We start from the raw sequence: 17,771 nt of genomic DNA, 5'->3' as shown, positions 1-17,771 counted from the left end.
GGTGGGAACGCTCTGCGTGATTGCGTCGTGAAGCACGTGTATAATCAGTCCAATGGAAGAGCGAGACGTCATAGGCGGGTGACCTCATCGACCAGGAAACTATAAAGCAACCCTGAAATCAGACCGCGACAGCTTCTGAAAGGCCTGAAGCAAGTCGATCAGGGCATGCAGGAAGTATGGCAGATAAACGCAGCGTCTCATTCCCTATTAGGGAACCAGGGTTACATACGTAACCTGAGACGTTCCCTTTCAAGGGAACTCGAGCTGCGTTGAGACGCGGTGGGAACCCCATACCCACTACGCCATAAAGACAAATGCCCGTTCTGTGTGAAGTCCTTGCGCACCCTAGAAGCAAGCAACCTAGCCCCAGGAGTGGGGAGGTGTAGGTCATAAAATCTAACAAATGTATGTGGTGAGGACCAGCCTGCTGCATTACAAATATCCTGAAGGGAAACACCCGAAACTAAAGCCTAGAGGCAGCCATACTCCTTGAAGAATGGGCCTGAACAGCCACAGGTGAACGCTGTCCGGCCGCTTCATAAACAAGTGAGATAGCCTCAACTACCCACTTGCTCATTATCTGTTTAGATGCAGGGCAACCTATCTTAGGTTACCCGAAGCAGACAAATAATTGTTCTGATAAACGCCACTGAGCAGCTCTGTGGACATACACATCCAAAGCCCGGACAGGGCACAACAGATTTAAGATTTTCCTGATCTGGGGTATTAAAGGTGGAGGACAGAAGGCCTGGCCTCATGTACCACGGAGAAGACGAAATTAAGGATCTCTCCTCAGAGATAACCCAGCAAAGAAACATTCACTACAGAAATCAAGTACTGTACCAACAGGGCAGAAACAAGATTCAGAAGGCGTTCTCTGCACCAGGCAGAGAACAGCATATTTAGTCTTCTCGTGGAGGGAGTTCTAGACTGGAGTATGGTCTCCACGACATCGGTCGAGAGACCTGAATCTATGAGCTGGGCCCCTCAGAGGCCGAGCCCACAGTATCCACAACTCCAGAGCTCCCAGGAGCAAAGATATCGGGAAAAGCGTATAGGTGTAGCGGCAACCACACCTATAACATCACATCCAGTCCAAGTGGAGCTGGATGTGTGAGGGAGAACCACAAGGGCAATGCATTGTACAACCGATGCGAAAGGTCGACTTGTAGTTTGACCGAAGTTCTCCCTAAGAAGCTCCAACACCTAGGGGTGAAGTCTCCATTCCCCGGGCCACAGCCCCTGCCTCAAAGGGATATCTGCTCTGATATACGAGACCATCAGTGTGTTGTCCGGACCCTTCGCCGAGCAACCACTCATGATTGCCCCCGATTTGTGAGGGAAGCATCCGTCGATAGCATTATGCGTTGACAAGAAGCCCCCAACACTGGGCCTGGGCGAGGAACTAAGGTTCTTCCACATGACCGAGGCACGAAGGCATAGCCGCGTGACCTTGATCATGCGAAAACGGATTTCCCCTCGGAGAAAACCCCTTGGTCCTGAGCCACCACTGCAGGGTTCTCATGTACAGAAGGCCAAAAGTAACTACATTGGACGCAACTGCCATGAGCCCCAACCAAAGACCTCTCACCGAGCGGCCACTCATGACCACCCCCCATCCTGTGAGGGAAGCATCCGTAGATAGCGTGACGCGTCGACAAGAAGCCCCCAGCATTGGGCCCTAGGCGAGGAACCAAGGTTTCTTCCACATGACCGAGGCACGAAGGCATAGCCGCGTGACCTTGATCATGTGAAAACGGATTTCCCCTCAGAGAAAACCCCTTGGTCCCGAGCCACCACTCCAGTGGTCTCATGTACAGAAGGCCAAAAGTAACTACGTTGGACGCAACTATCATGAGCCCCAACAGTCTCAGAGACTGTTTTGCTGTGAGTGACTGACCTAGTTTTACATTCTTTACGGCTGTGAGAATCGCAGAAATACGTGCAGGAGGATGGATAGATACGTAAGCGTCCTTTAAGTCTATTATGACAAACCAGTCCTTGGACTGAGTCTGTGACACATTCATATTTAGCGTAAGCATACTTTGAACTTAAGATTCTGAAACCTGCTGTTTAATTGACGCAGGTCTAGAGTAGGAACCCCTCATCCTCTTTTGGAACAATTAAGTAATGGCAGTAAAACCCTGACTGTCTGCCGGGAGGAGGAACCCCTTCTACAGCTCCTTTTGCAGAAGTGTCAGTACTTCCTGCTCCATAACCAAAGCCTGCTCGGGGTCCACCACAGTGGGGAGGACCCCTAGAAATCTGGGCGGACAAGAACCGAATTCTGAACCCTTTTCTATAGTGTGCAGGACCCACCGAGAAATATGTGGCAGTAGTTTCCACGCTGCCAGAAATTCTACTAGGGGAACCAGTCTCTCAAGACTGACCTCTGGATTTGGTTGAACAGTCACTGACCGTTCTACGACCCTCCTCGGAGGATCGTATGGGGACGCTGACACCTCTGTGCCCTGAATGGAGAACCAGCTGGGAACAACCGAACTGGCAGCGCTGTGACCCTCCTCAGAGAGTCGCACCCCAGAGGGCGCCGAGGAGAAACGATTTCTCAAAACCGTCCCTGCCCCAGGGGAGCCCTCAGAAGCCTGATAGCCTCGTTTTTTTTTTTTACGACAGGCCTTCCTGTCTAAGCTTTATTAGAGATGACGACAATCCTCAGATCTTGCCTACCTCTAAATAACTTAGTTCCTACGACCCTCCTCGGAGGATCGTATGGGGACACTGACACCTCGGTGCCCTGAACGGCGAACCGGCAGGGAACAACCGAACTGGTAGCGCTGTGACCCTCCTCAGAGAGTCGCACCCCAGAGGGCGCCGAGGAGAAACGATTTCTCAAAACCATCCCTACCCCGGAGGGGACCACCCTTTAGAACTGATAGCCTCGGCGTCAGGGCTTCCTATTTGTCCAAGCTTTTTTAGAGATAAAATAGTCCTCAGATCTTGCATATCTCTAACTGGCTAGACTGCTACCGCCACCCAAGTCCCCCTCGATTGTGGAGGAGGCCAAATGGGAATGCTCGTTTTGCACTCTGTGCTGCGAGGAGCTTAGTAGACTGAGACTGCTCCGCCCAGCAGTCTCAGGAACATTAGATCGGTGAGGAAGAAACCTCTGGAACGCCGCTGAATGGTTTATTTCTTAGTTTTTTGAAAGCGGAGCGTCCAGAAGAACAGACATAATTTTATCTTATTTTTCTTTATTTCTAAATCAGAAAAACGTATATATATATATATATATATATATATATATATATATATATATATATATCACTCCCTGGCCACCAGCAGGAAAACAACCAAACTGGCCGTTACTGCGACCCTCCTCAGAGAGTCGCCCCCCAGAGGACACGGAGGAGAAACGATTTCTCGAAACCGTCCCTTCCCAGTATAGTTTATCTGTTTTTGCACGACGCAATTCTCGAAATACCGTCAGTGCTGACAACCTCACATTCATCCATGTCTTTATAATTTACCCACCGGCGCTGCTTAATAAAATTTTTATTTATTTATTTAAGATGGCTAGTGGGTAACGTCGGGGTTAAAAATGATGACGCCGACTCGGGAGAGAGAAAGCTAGCAAGCGTCTCTTTAACCCGAGGCACTGTCATACCATGATACTTAATACCCATAGCATTACTATAGTTAGACGTTTGGGCATTAAACACATAAAATAGAAACCGGCTTATTCCACGATCTCGACACCTCAGTGTGGTGTGGAGATAGGGAAAAAATGGCAGTCCCCGACGAGGAGGGCTGAGATACAGAGTTTTTCTGTTTTTAGATATATTTCATCTAATAAACTCTTTTTATTTTCACTCTCATAATGTTCAGCTGGCCAGAAATTATTTAACTAGCAACAGCACTAGATAAACCTCCTTTTAAAGCTCCTCTTTATTCAACAGAGTTATGAGCTGACTTATTTATTCATTTATTGAAAACTCAAACATCTGCCTTTTCTTAATATCTTTATTTGTTTTGTTCTCTTTTTCTAAACAAAACACTAACGATACCAATTCCTCGGAACTGGAAATCGCCAGCACTGGAACCCCAAAATGCGAGTCGCCGCCGTGCATCGGCAACAGCAGGACCCGCGCGGGGAGCGCCAACCGAACCGTCCTCCTCGAAGAACGCCCGGCGGGAGCGGAGCGTCCTCACGGACAGCTTCTCGCAATGCTCACAGTCAGCCCCCTCGAGAACTGACTGTGGCATGCTCCACTCCCAAATAGCAACAAAAAGCTGATGTGTGTGTCCCCACCCGTGATATAACGTGGGCAGGGAACAACACAAAGCTACTTGCTCTCTTTTGCCATAATATATATATATATATATATTGCAACTTGACAGACAACAATAAATATGACAAGGACAGAATACACAGATCGCTTGCTGAAGGCACAGAAGCTGTCGCGGTCTGATTTCAGGGTTGCTTTATAGTTTCCTGGTCGATGACGTCACCCGCCTATGACGTCTCGCTCTTCCATTGGACTGATTATACACATGCTTCACAACGCAATCATGCAGAGCGTTCCCACCACGTCTCAACGCAGCTCGAGTTCCCTTGAAAGGGAACCAAGTACCGAAGTTGGCACGTGGTGGAGGATGACATCAGGCTTGCACTGTCCAACATTGAATTGTACTGAATTGTACTGAATTGTACTGAATTGTACTGAATTGTACTCCTTTGTGTAGGAAAAGGAAGCAAGCGCAGGTGTCCCAATGATTGATTTAAAAATGTTATGGCTAACAATATGTATTATATATAGATGTTATAGATGTTGAATAGATACTCTTTATACACTGTCACCTCTAATATGGTTGGGTGTGTATGGCATGTTTGTAAGGGTTGCCATGAGAAAGCCTCTTCTCTCTCTCTCTCAAAAAAAAAAGGCAGCATGGCTTAGGTTTGCATAGTCAAATGTGAGGCCATCTGTCCGACAGCTAAAGCTTGCCTGAAATTGGGTCATGCAACAGAACAATGATCCCAACTACACCAGCAAATCTACAACAGAATGGCTGAAAAAGTGGCCCATTCAAAGTCCAGACCTCAACCTGATTGAAATGCTGTGGGTGGACCTTAAGAGAGCTGTGCATAAACAGATGCCGACAAATCTCAATGAACCGAAGCAACGTTGTAAAGAATAAAGGCCAAAATTCCTCCACAACGATGTGAGAGACTGATTAAGTCAAATAGAAAAATATTACTTCAAGTTATATGATAAAGATGGTGCTACCAGCAATTGAATCATAAAGTGTATTTAGTTTGTCACACATGGTTTCTCCATTTTGGCTTTATTTTTGTAAAATATATAACGAAACAATTTAGTATGTCATGTGTTCATCTGAGGTTGAGGTTAAGACCTGCTAAAGACCACAAATTTTAATTATGTTCTGATACGTAAAACCATAGAATTGAAAAGGGTGTACTTTCTTTTTCACATGATTACAGTAAGTAACTGACCCCAAATTAAAAAGAATAATACAATTAACAATTAAATGAAAGTAACTTAATTGTGCCAAGAATGCAAGAACACTGCTCGCTTAATGCAGGAAATAAAATAAACCACTCACTTTCCGCAAACCTCAATTGTCAGTTCGTCTTCTTCAACAGTTACTTCATTTGGGCTTTTTACAGAAACTTTAAACTTAGGCAAAACTAGAATTTAGAAGGTAGAAATTATAGTTATTAGTCATCAAATTAGATATTAATATACAAACATATTATTTAAACTCTTCCCATGCAACATTGCAAATTGTACTAACGTAACCTTGGTTCCCTGAGAGTACGGAACTAGCATTGCGTAGCTATACGCAGTGGGAAATCTCCTTTTCTCGAGAATATTGAGGCCATTATTTTAAAATGCAGTGTAGCTGCACAGCGAGAAGAGATCAGAGCGTCTAGCTCACTCATTGGCTGTGCTGCAGCAACTGCACGAACCTATAGTGAGGCGGCGGAGACCAGAATGGGCCTGGCTTCTGCCTACATAAGCAGACCATTTCACAATAGAATCCGGTTAAATCGACTGAAGCTACAGTACCTGAGCCAAGCGTAGCATGGCAGGCTACGCAATACTTGTTCCACCAACCCACAATAAACCCACCAACCCACATACTTGTTTCTCAGGGACCCGGTGTTACGTTAGTAACAGAGTACGTTCCCTTTCGAGAATGTTCCCTTCGTATTGCGTAGCACGTGCACCACCCTTAGTGAGCACAAGTTGGCATGTGCCCAAAGGAGGAGGAGTCTGGCCATAGCATCCAGGCTGGCCGATCTGAGGCCGCCCTGGCGATTTATGTAGGACACCACTGACATGTTGTCCGTGCGGATCAGGAAGTGGTGTCTCGCCAGATCTGGGAGAAAGGTTTTCAGGGCTATATTAACAGCTCTCATTTCTCATTCCCCCGTCATTCGACTAGGAGGGCTTCCGAGGCTCAGAGTTCAACACAAGTTTGGGACGTGCCAGGAACGGGTACTGCTTTGCAGGGCTTTAGGTGTCGGTGAACATCAGCCACCGGGGGGGGGGGGGGGGGGGGGGGGGGCTGAGAAGTCGGCAGCGCAGGTTTGACTGGCTGAGGGGGCGGCGCTTTCTTGGGGCACCCTGAAGCCGAACTCATTGAAGCGCTCAGAGAATCCCTTCACCGCTGGGACGAAGAGGCCAGTGTTGAATATTAGGGCATCAAGAAAAGCGGTTCTGTCCGCGTCCTTGATCTCCGTAAGGTTCAGCCAGAGGTGGTGCTCCAGCACAACCAGACTGCCCATTCCTCTGCCGATAGCCTGGGCGTTGGTTTTGGTGGCGTGCAGGGCCAAGTCAGTCGCGTTGCGCAAGTCCCCAAATTCCTCAGGGTCAAGGGCCATTCTCATCCATAGAGTGGAGGAGTTTGGCCAATCTTCTGCCTCAGATGCAGCCAGAGACAGGCTATCATCGCCATCTTCCTCAGATGCGCCAAATGAAGCGAGTCCTGCCCCTTGAGAGGAGGGGCATAGACCCGTTTGCTAGAAACGCACCAGTGAGTGGGTCTCGTGAGGAGAGAGCGAAGCACGCGGGGATTGGGCCGGCATGGGCTCGCTCGGTTCAGGCATCCTTTGGCCTCATCGCTACTTCCATCGAGGCTCAAGGAAGGAAAGAAGCACGAGGGGCGGGGTCACTGTCCAAGAGGAGAGATAGCCGCGATCGCAGGATGGAGATGGGCAGGCTCTCGCAGTGCGGGCAGCCATCATTGTTGAGGGAAGTCTCTGCGTGGGTGAGGCCCAGGCATGGAGTGCACTCGCTGTGTCCGTCAGTTTCATTCAGAGAGGCTCTGCATGAAGTGCATCCAGAACGCGGCATTTGAAACCATGCCGCAGAAAATTTGCTCTTTTAGCTTCTAGAGTGTCGCGACGGGGAACACACAGAAGTAGCAGAAAAGGATATAAAAGGCTTCTCTCTCGCTGGATAGCCGCAGGTTAATAGGGGAAGGCGGCGCCGAGTTGAAGGTGCTGCGTCCGCTGATCAGAGGCTCGTCGATGGCAAAAGCTCAGAGGCCAGCGAAGAAGGTGTTCCCTGAAGGAGATTATATCTGATTCTATGGCGAAATGGTAGAGTTGGGGTACTCTAACTCGAGTCCAATTTTGAATGAACTCATACTGAATTTGAATTTGTACTCGGACCGAATTTGAATTTGTATTCGGACTTGACACTGACTCAGACATTTTAGAGTCCGGGCACTGGAGGACACAATATTATTCAAAAACGAAACTTCTTGTGTTGTTTCCGTGTTAAGCATTAGCCAATCACAGACATGTATATTAAGCGCATGAACACAGTGGCAAATCAGAGGCATTTTAGAGTCAAAATGCGGAGAATTCTCTTAATGTATGTTCAGAATCAGCACAAGCTTCATCCTTTCGCAAATCCCCTCATAAACAAAGTCTTGACGAGATATAAATGAGAGATTCACTGTGCAGTATGGACAACTTCAGTGTTTATGACGAGAGTTTTAGGGAGAGTGCAGAACGCGGTAAGTAAGTGATGGCTTAAAGGGAGCACTAATGACAATCTAAATAATAGTTTTGTTTTTCATTCTTCTAGAGGACCAGTGGTTACGTTCACACTTTAAATTATAAAGAGTGATAAATGCATTTAAATGTGGGAGTGAATCTGCAAAATTTTAGTCCTGTGAGTCTTGAAATTGCGATGATTGACATAGTAACCATAGCAACATGAGAAAGTGATAACCTCCATAGCAACATTTTGGCGTCTAATACTTTTATGATTTTAGTTACATTTACACTTTAGTCATAAGTTTACATGCACCTTTCAGAATCTCCAAAATGTAATTTGTATTTATTTATTAATAAGAAGGATCATAAAAACATTTTTTATTTAGTACTGCACTGAAAAAGCTTTTTCACATAACAGATGTGATTGTGATGGAATTAGTAAAATGAGTGACAGGCGTCCTATCAGATGAAGAGAATGGGTTATTTAATGTGGGTTGGTTGTACCTGTGATGTTCTAGTTTGTGTGTTTGGAGAAAATCACAAGACGTAGATTCAGTGCTTAGTATCTTTTACTGTGATGATACGTTCTGACCGGTATTCACATACAGCGGGCTAGTGCCAACATTCCAACAAAAAACACAACATAAGACGGCAGTCGTACCCCCATGCATCACTGTTGTTAACAACATACTAATGCTGCAAAATGAACTTTTTTTTTTACACTAAAACAAAAACCCATTTCCTGGATATATGTAACTTACTCGTTCACTGCAATAACAATATTACTTGTCTTCCATAACTCAGCAGTATGAACTATATGTATACAACTTAGGTCTGTGTTGAAACACTCACATTCGTGTGACTTATCTGCATGCTTAGAATTAAAAAAAAATCAAATAAGACCTCCAATCATTGGAGTACACTCATAAGTATTGTGTAAACCGTTTTAAAGAAAGAATACCAGTATTTTAGAAACATTCAGATTGTTCTGTTACCGCATTAAATGTGACATTCTTTAAGCAGGCTCATAGTCACTGAGATAAGATAGGCGCTGGCGATTGGCCTCGAGATGGATACCTCTGTGTAACAATAACAACAGTTTCCTCACTCTATTCATCAGGATCTGTGAGCGCATCCTCTGTTTCAGAACTTGGAGCCTTTGACCTCTGACACAGCGTATGGCTTGCTATTGAATGGGGTAGTGAATTTGTTGTGCTTGGGTTGTTGGTAAATCACTTTGTCACCAGGAGTGAGTGCGATTGGCTTAGCCCTCTGGCGCATATCTGAGTTGGACTTCATCTTTCCTTTTGCAGTCGCATCTCGTTCTCTGATGATGTGATCAGTGTTGTCCTCTCAGGTTTGTGGTGATTAGCGGGATCTTTGTGTGGATCTTTCGCTGGAACAGTTCTCAACAGTTCTGCAGGTGACGCTTCTGTGGTGCAATGTGGTGTGGCACGTTACTCACGGAGAAACTTGTTAAGTCTCTGTTTCCATGGGGTGCTCTGTGTCTCTGCCACCCGGATTGCTTTTCCAAGTGTACGCATAAAGCGTTTTGCTGTCGCATTTGCTTGTGGCCAGAGAGGTGTTATTTTCCGATGGTGAAACCCAAGATGGCCTGCGAATTTGGAGAACTGTTCGCTATTAAAAGGGGGCCCGTTGTCTTAATGGTCAGTTCTGCTTTTTGGTCTACGTTAGGAAACCAGACCTTTGATCTGAGCAATGTCTTAGTCTTTACAATGCTCTGGTGTCCTTCATGGGCTAACTGTAGCACTTTGTGTTCGAGGGATGCAGGAATGACAATTCTTGTACCTCGCAGGATGATGTCGTTGGTGTAGGACACAGTGAGCTCCTCCTTGATCTGTCTGTACTTTTTCAGTGTTGCAGCATATTGTGTGTTGCCTGTGATTCTGTGCCATGTGTTTTCTCTGATATGGGTACTAACCTTTTGCAGGTTTGGGTCTTTGGGTGTTTCATCTTTTATTTCATCAAGAGTCATAACTTTGGGTGTGGCATGTTCAGCCACGAAGTTGACATACTCTTCTGCGACTTTCACAGCTCTTGTGCTTTCACTTGTCTGCATTGATATGGGGTGATGGGAGATGTAATCAGCAGGGTTGTCCGCGCCTTTCCTGTATTCTACCTTGTAGTTGTAGGTCTGTAGTCTCAGTCCCCATCTTTCAATCCTTGCAGGCGGTTTTGAACACGGGTTATTCCATATGACCTCTAGGGCTTTGTGGTCAGTGACCAGAATGAAAGGGTTGCCATACAGGTACAGGTGGAAGTGTTCACAACTCCACACAATGGCTAATGCTTCCTTTTCAGTTTGTGTGTAGCATCCTTCTACGTCACTGAGAGCACGGCTGGCGTATGCTATCGTGTGTCTCTCTCCTTTCCGATTCTTTTGGTATAGAATGGCAACTAGGCCAACTGGAATAGCATCTACCGCAAGCTCTGTGTCTTTGGCTGGATCAAAGTATGACATTACCGTGTTGCTGGTCAGGCTGTCTTTGATCATCTGTAGCGCTCTGGCATGCTCAGGGTTCCAGTGCCACGGTGTGTTTTTCCTGGTCAGCTCACGTAGTGGTGCAGAGATGGAAGCAAAGTCCTTGATAAAACGAGCACAGTAATTCGCCATGCCAAGCAGACTCCTGACTTCAGTCGGGTCTTGTGGATCGCTAGCCTGTTGGATGACAGCAATTTTTTTAGGGTCAGCTGAGATTCCACCAGCTGAGAAAATGAACCCAAAGAATTCAAATTCAGCTTTGTTGAACTCACATTTCTTTCTGTTGAGTGTGAGCCCTCTGTCTTTCAGTCTCTGAAACACAGCTCTGAGGCTGTCGTCATGGTCTTTCTGTGTTTTACCATACACAATGATGTCATCACTCAGATTTTTCACTCCTGTGATGCCTTGCAGAGTCTGGCAGATCGCATTCTGGAACACCTCCGCTGCTGAAGATATCCCAAAATGTAGGCGTTTGTATCGTCTCTAACCAAGGTGTGTGGTGAATGTTGTGATGTACCTGCTGTCTGGGTGGAGTTCTAGCTGATGGTAGCCAGCAGTCAAATCGAGCTTGGAGAATACTGTAGCTCCATTCAACTCGTGAATTACGTCGTCCATGGTGGGAGTGATGTAGCGTTCATGTCGAATGGCACTGTTGGCCTGTCTCATGTCGACACAGATTCTAACCTTGTCTGGATCCTTCGGCTTGGGTGGCATCACAATGGGGGAGACCCATGGCGTAGGGCCTGTGACTGTCTCGATGAAGTCGTCATTCTCAAGCCGTTTCAACTCCTCTTCGACCTTCTGTCGGATGTGAAAAGGCACACGTCTGTGTGGCTGACAGGTTGGCTGGATGTCAGTGTTAATGTGCAGCTTTACTTGAAAATTTTTCAGCATGCCAATGCCTTTAAACAGCTCTGAGTATTTCTGTATGAGCTCATCTGCTACTGTTTGGCTGGTTGGAGCAGATACAGTGTTGATAATCTTGATGAGGCCTAGCTCTTTAGCTGTGTCGTAGCCTAGCAGAGAGCAGCTATCACCCTTCATTACAAAGAATTTTGCCATGGTTTTTCTATTGTCTGTCTCTGTGCTACATGTGACTGCACCAGTTATGGGCAGTGGTTTAGTGTTGCCATATGGAAATATCTTTATATCAGCTGGGCTAAGCTGTGGGTACGTTCTCAGTGTATTGAGGACCGATCCACTAATAATGTTCACTGCGGCCCCAGAATCGATCATTGCTGCAATCTTTACACCATTAAGCCTGATGTGTGTGCGTGTTTGGATGGGATTCTTGTTGCTCTGGCAGCAAATACACAAGCCTCATCACTACTAGACGAGTCATGTGTGGTACTATGTGTTGTGCTGGTGACGTTATACACTTTCTTATGCACTCTGTGTTGCTTACTGTTGTCTCTGTGTTTTGTGTCATAGTCCTTTCTAGGTGGTCTTCGCTTTGACATGCATTTCTTGGCGAAGTGATTTAGCTTCCCGCATGCTTTACAGTCTTTCCCTTTTGCTGGGCAGTCTCCGTTGTGTGGATAATTTCCTCCGCAATTCCTGCACTGGACGTTGTGCTTGGCGCTCCCGGTGCGTCAGCTGGTAACTGTCTGCCCGGTCAAATGCACCGCATTTACTGACGCAGCTACACTCTGCTCTATTCCAGCCGGTTGTTGCTCTGACATTTCCAACGTTCTGACATATTCGAGAAGGTCTTCCAGGCTGTCATCAGGCTCTCTGAGCGCTCTTCTGCGCAGCCTGGTTGAACTGCAGCTTTGAAATCAACTGTGCTTTAATTTCGTGGCTAACGTCTGCAAATTCACAGTTTTTCGGAACACATATACTTGATATTGGATTTTTTTTAGGCGCGAAATACGTGCCTAGCTTTTGCTTAAAATCTGCAAACTTATCTTGTTTTGCTGCTAACGTGTCATAGATATCATGCACACGCTGTCCTGCTAAATGCAGCCGCAATGCTTTTTGCCTAGCATCTCCGGTAATGTTCACTGCTGTAAAATAGTTCGCGTCAGAGAGCCTATCATCTTCGAGTACTATTGAACGAGCCAATGTAATTGGCGTGCGTGATTCGCATCACATACTCCGCCCCCGCGGCGCGGGTATAAATACGGAAGTGGATGCACGCACTAGTTGCCTTTTGCTTCGGAGCCGATCGTTTGATGTCTCTGAGAGTGCTGTTGTTTACAACGAGCAAGTGTGTCGATGTTCTTCAGGAAGACTCTCCCAGTGCTGGTGTTCTACAAGCGCGAGTGCAGCGGTAAATCGCAAGCTTAGAGCTCTCAACTGCTGTTTTAACAGCAACAAATTTCTAAATGTTTGTGTGTGTTGACGGCTGGTTAGAGGGCGGAAAAGTGAGTGCTTCACTGTTTCAGTTCTCTGTTCAGTGTTGCCGCGGTCATTCCCCCGTGTGCTCCGGCACTGGTGACGGTCCTATTTTCTGAAACAGCAACAGGGTGTGTTTGTGTCTTTTTAAAGATGTCATTCCACCTGTGCGTTTCTGGATGCGATCGTTCCCTTTTCCTCTCTGACGGTCACAATTGTTGCATCACGTGTTTGGGCTATATGTTTATATTTATATAAATATGTATAAATATGTGCTTATATGTTCAGCATGCTGAGGCAGCTTTTGTGGACGGTTCATGTTCTCATTGCGGGAATATGACCGTCGCAGTGTTGAGATCAAGACTCGCCTTCATCCGCGAAGTGCGAGTCCCCATTGCCATGGCCCTCCCCTGGGTGCCGTGTGGGATGGCTGATCGGAGGATAGTGATGAATGTCTCGCTCGGTAACCATTCCCTGTGGGCTCCTCACTCCTCCATCACACCGCAGCCGATGGAATTCCTGTTGAGGATACTGGTCCCTCTGTAATGGACTGATCAGCTGTTTCAATGTGGGTTTCCCCTGAGGATAAGATGTCGATAGCAGCATCGGAGGGTGAGCTGGCCTCTGGAAATGACGACTTGGCTGTGTTATCTCCCTTTTGGGAGTGTAACGTTGCCCAAGCCAGTTCCAGATATGTCAGCTATGCTGAAACGGGCCACTTGGGCTGCCAGGCTCGAGTGGAACCTCCACAGTGTCCCGTTCAGTCTCGGTTGGAATCTGGAGTTTGGTATCTTGGGGCGGGCCGCGCTGGTTCTCAGTTCGCCGCCCCAGTGCCTTTCTTTCCTGAAATGCATGGAGAGCTTATCAGGTGGTGAACAGCATCTTTCTCTGCCAGAAACTGCCTGAATAGCTTTTCCCCCTCACTACCCTTGATGAAGGAACGGTGAAGGGTTGCGAGGTGTCCCTCCATTGGAGCAGTCTGTCGACACAGGTCCACCTGTGTCCAGCTACCGCTGCCTTTTGGGGGGATCATCGTGTCCCCCCTAAGGCCTGTGAGTTTTCGTCCGTTCCGACGGGCAGAGCTTACAAAGCCTGTGGGCAAGCCGCTTCCTCTTGCATGCCATTGCGTTGCTTCAGGTCTGTCAGGCCAGGGCACCCATGGCATGCACGAGGGTAATCCAGACCGTGCGCTCACAGGTGAGCACCGCACTGCATTCGATCTCGCCCTGCGGGGCACGGGTGTCATAGCGTGCGTGATCGGTCTGGCGATGTCCACCTTAGTGGTCCAGGAGCGCCATCGTTGGCTCAGCCTGGTTGATATGGCGGATGCGGACAAGGTTCGGTTCCTGGTCTCCCCAATTTGCCAGGTTGGGCTGGTCGGCGACGCGGTGGAGAACGGCATCCAACAGTTCTCTGCCGCTCAAGCGCAGACGGAGGTCATCCGGCACATCCTGCCCCGGCGGCCAGCTGCTGCCTCCACCCGCCGCCGGTGGCAGCTCCTCCGCCTGCTCGTCGCCGAGGGCGTTCTCCGGCCGCCGCTCCTGCTGGGCCTCCGCAGCAGCTCCACCCAGGCCTCAGTATGGAGCCGGCCGCAGTAGAGACGCCCAGCCCGCTCCAGGCGCTGCCAAACCAGGTGGCAAGCAACAGTGAAAGCATTCCAGAGTGGGCCGCCCAGGGATGGATGAGATGCTCTTGGAGCTGGCACAATCACTCCCTCCCCCCGGGTGAGGGCCGGGTGGAGTCTTTGTTTGTGTGTGTGTCTGTTCCGCCGCTGGCTCCCAAAAAAAAAAAAAAAAAAAGCAGAGCAAGCGGTACCCACACTTCAAAGAGAGAGCAATTTCAACTGTTCCTGGGTCCCAAGAGGGCCAGTCTGGCGGGTGAGACCCTGTATAGCCTTACACCCCTCAGCTCCCCCTTGGTCACCAGCAGGCAGCTTGGTGTGTTCGAGGACCCGGTCATCCGCCTTCTCACACGCCCCCTGCCGCAAGTGGAGACAGGTAGGTGTTGCACAGCACACTAACACCACTCTCTCTACTTTGCTGCCCCATCTCAGGCTCGGCTATCCCGCTTAAGTCAGTGATAATAATCACATTAGGTGTTAAGCAGACGTGTTCCTGAAAATCCAGTGATATTCATCACACAGAGTGTTGAGCAGTGCCCGAGTGTTGAGCAGTGCCGAGTGCTGACTTGTGCATGCTTATCTTATCCTGCTGGCGAAGGATTTGATATAGCCGCTCCTCCAGCCGGTACGAAGGCCAGTTGTAAACTCGTTCTTCGTGCTACTAGGTGGTGGGTCATGACCATCTTGGCCTAAGATTGGTCTGCAGCTCCGACCTGAAAGACATCGGTGCTTCAGATCTCTACCTTCCGCACCACAGGCCATCCTGTGTGTTGCGTGTGAGAGTTGGAGTATCAGTATAGAGTCCTTCCCGAGCGCTCCAGAGCCTGTTGGGTCTTCAGGTCAACTGGGAGAGAGTAATCTCGCCCACGGGCTGAGTATCTCTTTTTCAGTTTTGGTGATGGACTCGGTCTAACACGTCTCTCCAATGAGAATGTGTTTAGCTGGTGTTTGAAGTGAGAAAAGTTCCCACTGAAAGAACTTTCAGAGGCTCCTTGGGTATATGGTAGATGCAGCCATTGGCTTCCTCCATATATGACCGCTTCAATGCTAGCTTCATGATCGAGTCCCGAGGTGACCGTGGCAGAGCAGCTCACCCTATAGTCTATATGACTATAGTCATCCCGGTCGGCTGCCAAACCCTCTCCAACTGAGGGGCCATGTATAAAGGTGCGTTTTAACGGGGGCCTGGGCGACCCTCGACTACACGGTCATATGTGCCTTGAGTTGTTGGACATTGCGACCGTTGCTTAAGGTCCCTTCCCTCGCATGTCACGACTCACCCGTCACCAAGTGTGAGTCTGAAGCTTCTGAGAACGCTTTGTTCCACTATTTCCGCTCTACTCAGTCGTGCCGCCGACGAGCCTCATGACAGTTAGAGCAAGGGTGAGTGGAGACTCCATCCCCTGGGGTCCAGTTGGGTCATGACCACTCCGGAGCCGCCCAGTTGCCTCTCCGGTTTCGTCTCCTTGCCAGTGTTGTCCGAGCGGTCTACCCTTGGACAGACACTGGCTCTCAGCTGCCCCAGGGGCCTGCAGAAATGCGTTTCCCCAGTGAGCCTCCTAAAAGGAATTGCGACTCAGGGTCGTCTGGCGCCTGCTCAAGTCAGTGAATTCTTCACACCTCATGTTGAGTAGAAACGCTCCTGAAACTCAATGAAGTTCATCGCATTCAGGTGTTGAGCAGCAATGCTCCTGTAGCTCAGTGAATTCATCACACTCAGGTGTTGAGCAGAAATGCTCCTGAAGCTCAGTGAATCCTTTCACACTCAGTGTTGAGCAGAAATGCTCCTGTTGCTCAGTGAAGTTCTTCGCACTCATGTGTTGAGCAGAGATGCTCCTGAAGCTCAGTGAACTTATCACACTCAAGTGCTGAGCAGTAAATGCTCCTGAAGCTCAGTGATCTTCACATGTTGTGTTAAGCAATGCTCCTGTCTTTTTGCGCCCGTCGCTTGCACCTACTATGCCAAGTCAGGAGGGACCAGGTCTTCATAGTTGCCCCTTATTGGCCCAACTAGACCTGGTTCCCATCGACAGCCTTCCTGACTTCCCCTGACCACTTTTTCAGGGACGGGGCACGATGGCACCCGCGTTCTACCCCTGGAGATTCCGGGCGTTCTTACATCTGAACGCGGAGGTTCAGGTGGCTATCACAGGGACATGTGATAGTTACCATCACTTCTGCGAGCACCCCCTAGAAATGGGTAGCGTGTTTACGCCTTTAGAAGTGGAACCTAGTCGTTGAGTGGGTCTTCTCTCCAGAGGAGATCCTGAAAGCTTTCGATCACTTCAGTGCTCTCTTTCCTGCAAGATGGGTTGGAGTAGGCTGTTTTCCTTCACCCTCAAAATGATGTTGCCTCGGTGTTTAAACGACGCTCATCATGATGCAGAAGTATCGAGAAGCAAGTCCTAATCGTCAGGTTCCTGAGGAGCAAGGTAATGTAAATCCTTGTGTCCCTCTTTATCCTCTTGGGCCTTATCTGTGGTGCAACTGCACTGCAGAGACCGCCCCTGAGCCACTGCAGGCAGTGAGTTAAAAATTCTGTTGTATCAGTTCTCCTGCTCGCGTGTTCTCTACTAGAGGGTAGGGACTTGCTCGCTTTCGGTCAACGTATTGTGCCTGGAGTTCGGGCCGGCTAACTCTCACAAGCTGAGACCCCGGCTCAGATTGTGCCCAAGGTTCCTACCTCTCCCGTAATAGGAGCAGGTGGTGAGCCTGCAAGCGCTGCCCCAGAGGCAGATCCAGCCCTGGCTTTCTCTGTCCGTTCGCTTATAGCGGTTAGACGTGTACAGAACGCAAGCCATAGACCTCAGACCAGTTCTACAAATATCTGTTAGGAATTCAGCAGAGAGGGAAGGCTGTTTCCAAGCAAAGTTGGCCACTTAGTGCTTGCTTTCAGTTCTGTAAAAATTCCGAGATGCAACATGTCCACTTAGGTGTTGAGCTCCTCTATGTTGAGTGTAAAGTGCTCCGCCTGGGCGTTGACGATATGCTTTGCTAAACAGATTCTAGAGTTGGGGGCTGAATGACACCTAGTTGAACCGCTGCTTCCCATGGGCTCCCTTATCATGAAGCCAGTTTCACCGTGAGCCCCGTTCAAGTGTTGGCTTGATGCGCCATTCCCCTCCTATGGACTGGATACGTGCGTTTTTCTACTCTAGTTGAGTTCCCTTAAAATTGAACCCTGTTGAGTTCCTCTACACCCCTCCGACGTCGGACGTGCGGAACGTCTGGTGTTAGGCCTACCACTTGTAAGCAGTGTGGAACCTGTGTTAGCCTGGGTCCATAACGGGATTGTACTGTCTACTGTCTACTTTCTG

At 48.4% G+C, this 17,771-nt stretch overlaps 1 protein-coding gene across 3 annotated transcripts in view; it reads right to left on the bottom strand.

Annotated features, from left to right (window-relative positions):
- Positions 1 to 17,771, bottom strand: part of LOC143716241 (alpha-2-macroglobulin-like) — a 168,481-nt gene that overhangs the window by 31,375 nt on the left and 119,335 nt on the right. For 2 of the 3 annotated variants that reach the window (XM_077208569.1, XM_077208567.1), the window contains one exon: positions 5,584 to 5,668. The exons of the other annotated variant lie outside the window; for it this stretch is intronic. In XM_077208569.1, coding sequence (XP_077064684.1) covers positions 5,584 to 5,668 — 85 coding nt within the window. The remainder of the gene's footprint in view (positions 1 to 5,583; positions 5,669 to 17,771) is intronic. 3 annotated transcript variants of the gene reach the window in all.

Source organism: Siphateles boraxobius, unplaced genomic scaffold (genome assembly GCF_051911475.1).
Source record: "Siphateles boraxobius isolate OS27281-9 unplaced genomic scaffold, OSU_SipBor_1 6, whole genome shotgun sequence".
NCBI lineage: Eukaryota > Metazoa > Chordata > Actinopteri > Cypriniformes > Leuciscidae > Siphateles > Siphateles boraxobius.
The sequence above is the reverse complement of the archived record's forward strand: the minus strand, read 5'-3'. Positions and strand labels throughout refer to the sequence as shown.